Raw genomic sequence first — 5,061 nt, 5'->3', positions numbered from 1 at the left:
ACTCTCCAGATTCGGATAGTGCAGCAAAGTGATGGGATATCAAGATGGTCAGCTAAGGCCTCCCTGAGGAGAAGACCCCTGACTCAGGGGTCAGGGGCAGCTTGGCCTGTCCCGGGAGGCCTCAGCACAGCAGTACTGGGCTGGGGACCTGGGGTGGGCTGAGGTTGGGGTGGTGGAGGGAGGCCTGACCCGTGGGGCTTGTGCACAGAGACAGTGAGCCTGGCTTACCCTTCAGTTAAAGAGGGTGGCTTCCACCGCCCCATCTGGTCCTTTGGGGTTCCAGCCCAATGTCCAAGCACGCACAAACTCTGCCCCGGCCCCCGCCTCCGCCCACCAGCCCAGTCTTCACCATCCCAGGCTCCAGGAGGAGGGGTTCAAGGGGCCGAGGGGGCGGCCTCTTTTGGGTCCAATGGTGGGGGGACGGATTGGGGCCCCCCATTAGGTGAGTGTCCTCTAATAGAGTACTAATGAACCCCAACCTGGCCCCGGGCCAGGGGCGCCCCGAGGCTGCACCCGGCCCCCCGGGGGGTGGGGGTGGCAGGGCCGGGCCGGGAGCCCTGTGGGTGAGCGGCCGGCCCGGGAAGGGTTAAGCCCACCGAGCTCGCGGCGGCCTAGAGCGGCGGCGGCGGCGGCGGCGGCGCGGGGGCCGGGGCGCGGGGCGCGCGGGTGGCGGGCGGGGGACAGGATGCGGATGCCGGGGGGACTTCCTGTGCCGGCCCCGCCGCCCCCGCCCCCGGCCCGGCCCGCTGCCCGCTGCCCCCCCCCCCCCGGGCCCCGCCCGCGCCCCCCCCCCCCCCCCCCCCCCCCCCCCCCCCCCCCCCCCCCCCCCCCCCCCCCCCGGAGCCGACACCAACTTGAGGTCGCCAACTCCGCTCGGCCCCTTTTTGGGCCCAGGGCGACCTCCACCGCCCTGACCGCGACAGGCCCGCCGCAGTGCCCAGAAAGGCCCCCGGTGGCCCAGCGCCTCCCCGGCTGTTTCTGGATGGAGGCGCCTCGGGAGGGAGCTGGCTGACGCTCCGGCCCGCGCTCTCCAGCCGCTGCTGACCACACCTCCCCTGGAGCGGAGGCCGCTGCGAGGAGCCGGAGATGCTGCCCCAGGTGGGCCCGGCGGAGGGGGGGGGGGGGGGGGGGGAGGTCGGGGAGGGCGGGGGGACTGCTCTCTGGAGGGCTTCGGGACTGGATTCTGGAAAGGGGAGCTGAAGTTAGGAGGGGAGGCAGGACTGGATGTGGCGACATCTCCGCAGGGGCCAGGGTGGAGGCAGGAGAGGGCTGAGGAACCTTCCAGACTTCAGGAGCTGGTGGGCCAAGGCTGCTTCCAAGGGCTGTCATCCTCTGAAACCTGCCTTCCCAGGGAACTGTGGTGGCACCTGGAACCTGTGGCCCGCTGGTGGCCTTGGAAGGCTGGGGTGAACCCCAACAGTGGTTTGGGAGGCAAGAAACCAGGGAAGGGAACACACTTGTCGGTGCTTTGAAGGGGGCGGTGGAACGGGAGATGTTTCTCTTTTTCTGCAAACTTCCTCAGATGTCCCTGGTGGGACTCTGGCTCCCCAGCGAAGGCTGGTTCCCACAGTCGGATCTCAGCGAGGAGCAGGTGCACCAGCAGCCCCTCAGCCTGGGGCTGAGCGTGGGCCCTGCAAAGTCGGGAGAGGAAGGAACTGCCTCTGGCCCCGGGGAAATGAATGGGCCCTGGGAGCTGAGCCTCCGGGCCGCCCTGCTCCTCCCTTCCTCAGCTGTGGATTGCACCGTTCTCCTTTCCAGGCTGGGTGGAGATGCCGGCTCTGGGGTTCAAGTAGGAGATGGAGGGCTCTCTGGCAGTCGGTGTCCCTGGGGTGGGGACTCACCTGAACAGCTTCCTTCCTTCCTCTCAGCACAGCTGGCTCCCCGGGATCTTGGTCTGAACGCTAGGATGGAGCTGGGGGCAGCGACCGAGACCTTCGTGCTGGAGCTTCGGTGTCTTGAAGATGGGGGCCCGGGGCCTGGCACCCTCTCAGGTAAGGGGCTGGAGAGGGGTGTGGCTCTGACCTAAGCCGGGAGATAACCCTCAGGCCTCCTTGAGGATCTTTTGCCAGAGCCCCAGGGGCTGCAGGGTCGGGGGCAGCCAGCTGTCTGCAAGGGCGCTCAGCTGGTTTCCAGGTGGAGAGGGCTGGCCGCAGCCGCTCACGCCCCGCCCACTGCCTGGAACAACACTGGCAGGTTCGCCTTAGGATTTTCAGAGGCGCCTCTGTCAGGCTGTGGTTTTGCTGGTGACAGGCTCTTGACAGTGCAGACATTTCACAGTCCATGCCCGGGACCCCGGATGTGTGCTGGCTGGCTGGGAGCTGCTGCTGTGTCCCCAGTGGTCAGGTAGTCTCCACTGTCCTCCCACATGTCCTGGGCTCCGGACTCATGTTCTCAGATTGAATTCAGGGGTTCTCTCCCACTGCCCCCCCTACCCCAGGCATTGCCCGCCCCCCCGGCTTCTCTTTTTCCTGGGGCCTTCTCTGACCTTGTCCGCTTTTCCTGACCTTTGCTTCCATCTATCTTTCTCCCTTTTTGCCCAGAGGCAAATGTGGCCCTGTAGAACCTTCCAAGATGCCTTCTCCCCCTGGGGGCCACTCTGGTCCAATTTCCCTCTCTGTCCTTTGAGGGCACTGAGTGAGGTCCAGGCCAGGGTTGAACAGCATGGAAAGAACCAAAGCAATTAGAGGGCTTGGGTGGGGATGTGTGGATGAAATGAGGGGTCTTCCAGCTCAAATATTTAACCGACAACAGTCTTGCAAGGGTATGGTAGGCACCTCAGATGATAATAATATGTTTACTAAAACATCATTGTTACAAATGCTGATGTGACTGCAGGAAGCCAGGACCGGCCACACGGCCAAGTGCTAGGCTAAAATATGAGGACTGACACAAAGGCACAACGTGTCCCTGCTGCTCCCAGAGGTGGCAGACCTGCTGGGGAGTGGGGTGGGGGTGGATGGACAGGTTTGCGTGGCTCTGTCACCACATGCCTACTCCTGGCTGGTGTGCGTATGTGAAAACTACTTGTCTTGTTAGCATATGAAAACGTTATGAGGAATAGTTTCCTAAAAGGAAATTACTTACATGGAGATTATCCCTTGGTTTTATTCTGTCAATATACTCCTGGAAGAGTGGCCAGAAAGCAAAATGTTAAAAATTGCACCCCTGCTTTCCGTTACAAAAATGAAAACATGAGGCGGTAGGAAGAACGATTGTTGAAGGCACACTGGGGAATGGAGCAGGCCTCTTTAGATTTTCTGGTAACACAGTATGAATGCTCAAAACGGGAAACGACATGTGGCTATTGGGCAGTGACATGTGACAACAGAGTGACACGTAGGTGGCAGGAGTTACTGTACACCTGTACAGTGCTGGGCCACACCTGTCCCCCCTTGAGTCCTCACTGTGTCCCTGAGAAGGGTCGCTGTCCTTTTGCAGGCAGGGACACTTGGGTTCCCAGAGGCTATGTGACTGGCCAGTCACTGTGCGGACGCAGGACTATGGGATTAGTCCTTTTCATTCCAGACTAATAGTCTCAAACGTGTCCCATCTCTAGGCTCCTTCAAACAGGGATAGCTGTGTCCTTGGCATTTCTGAACTGTTCGTCAGTTTGTGAACGAATTTCCTAACCCACAGGCAGAGGGATTTGTCAGGCACATGCCAGGTTCTAGAGGCTAGGTCCTTCCTGCCTCACGCACGGAGCTGGAAGCGGGGGTATCCTGAGGCTGTTACCGACGGGTGGGGGGGTGGCTCTGGGGCTGTAGGAGGCTGAGAGCCACTAACTGGTAGAGTTAGGGCCTTACCTGAGGACTTCCCACTGGAAACCTAGTGCTCTCTCTGACACTTCAGGGACTTTTAGAAAACATCTGTGGTAATACTTCCAAGTATCTTTAGAGAGATTCTTTATTACTGGAGCGCCTGGGTAGTTCAGTTGTTAAGCAGCTACCTTCGGCTCAGGTCATGATCCCAGGGTCCTGGGATCGAATCCCTCACCAGGCTCTCTGCTTAGTGGGGAGCCTGCTTCTCCTTCTGCCTGCTGCTCCCCTGGTCGTGCTTGCCATCTCTCTCTCTCTCTCTCTCTCTCTCTGTCAAATAAATAAATAAAGTCTTTTTTAAAAAGAGAGAGATTCTATATTATTTACAGAGAAGGCAAGTTCGCTTATTTAAGGCATGACCCTAAGTGAGGTCAGAGTTCAGCATGGGCTTGTGGCTTAGCTGTCAGGGTGACTTGTTTGCTGATTCCCACTGGATGGTAATTAAGCCCAAGAGACTTCTCAGGGAATGGTATTGGGGAGCCCCAGACGCCCAAGCTCTTGTCACTGTCAAGATCTAAGCATGGAGGCTGTATGGAGGAAGGCCCAGAAGAGAGGTCTCAGAGCCAGGGTCCAGAGTGACGCAACCCGCAGATATTCGGGCACATTTCTAAGCCAGTCCCACGCCTCTGGGCATTTCAGTTTCTGCCCCAGTACGATGGCCAATTGACCTGGTCTCTTTGGGCCCCTGCTGAGAGCTCAACAGTGTGTCCTAGAGTGGCAGTGCGTGGGGCAGGGTTAGCGGGGAGGCCGTGGGGGTCTGACCCTGAGAGCTGCCTGTGGATCCTTCTCTCCTGGCTTCCTGCCGTTTCCACTGCAGGTGGCAGCGGTGGGGTTGAGAGTCAAGAGGAGGAAGAGGCTCGGGAGAAGAAAGGCAGCCCCCCACGGCCAACAGGCTCAGCCCCGATGGAGGCCGGGGGACTCGCCGAGGAAGCACAGCCCGGACAGCAGGACCTGCAGCGACAACAGCCAGAGCAGCTGCAAGAGCAGCTACTGCAAAGCCCGCCGCCAGGACTGCAGCTGGAATTGCAACAGCAGCAGCAGCAGCAGCAGCAGCAAGCTGGGCAAGGCCGGCTGCCCCAACAAAACAAGGCCCTGCCCGGAACACCCCAACCTGTGCCCCCTGGGCAGCTGAGACCACAGCTGGGGCTGATGCAACAGCAGGAACGAGCACAGGAGCAGCAAGAGCAGGAGCAACAACAGAACCAGTTACAGCAGCAGGAACAGTTACAGCAGCAGCAGCAGCAGC

General features: G+C 60.3%; 1 protein-coding gene across 1 annotated transcript in view; it reads left to right on the top strand.

Annotated features, from left to right (window-relative positions):
- The first annotated feature begins 840 nt into the window (after window positions 1-840).
- The window catches only part of ZNF853 (zinc finger protein 853), a 7,347-nt gene continuing 3,126 nt past the window's right edge, over window positions 841-5,061 (top strand). The window contains exons 1-3 of the mRNA XM_059414372.1: window positions 841-1,098; window positions 1,874-1,991; window positions 4,633-4,871. Of these exons, the coding sequence (XP_059270355.1) occupies window positions 1,087-1,098; window positions 1,874-1,991; window positions 4,633-4,871 (369 nt within the window). The 5' untranslated portion in view covers window positions 841-1,086. The remainder of the gene's footprint in view (window positions 1,099-1,873; window positions 1,992-4,632; window positions 4,872-5,061) is intronic.

The sequence above is a fragment of the Mustela nigripes genome, chromosome 11 (assembly GCF_022355385.1).
Source record: "Mustela nigripes isolate SB6536 chromosome 11, MUSNIG.SB6536, whole genome shotgun sequence".
Lineage (NCBI taxonomy): Eukaryota > Metazoa > Chordata > Mammalia > Carnivora > Mustelidae > Mustela > Mustela nigripes.
The sequence above is the reverse complement of the archived record's forward strand: the minus strand, read 5'-3'. Positions and strand labels throughout refer to the sequence as shown.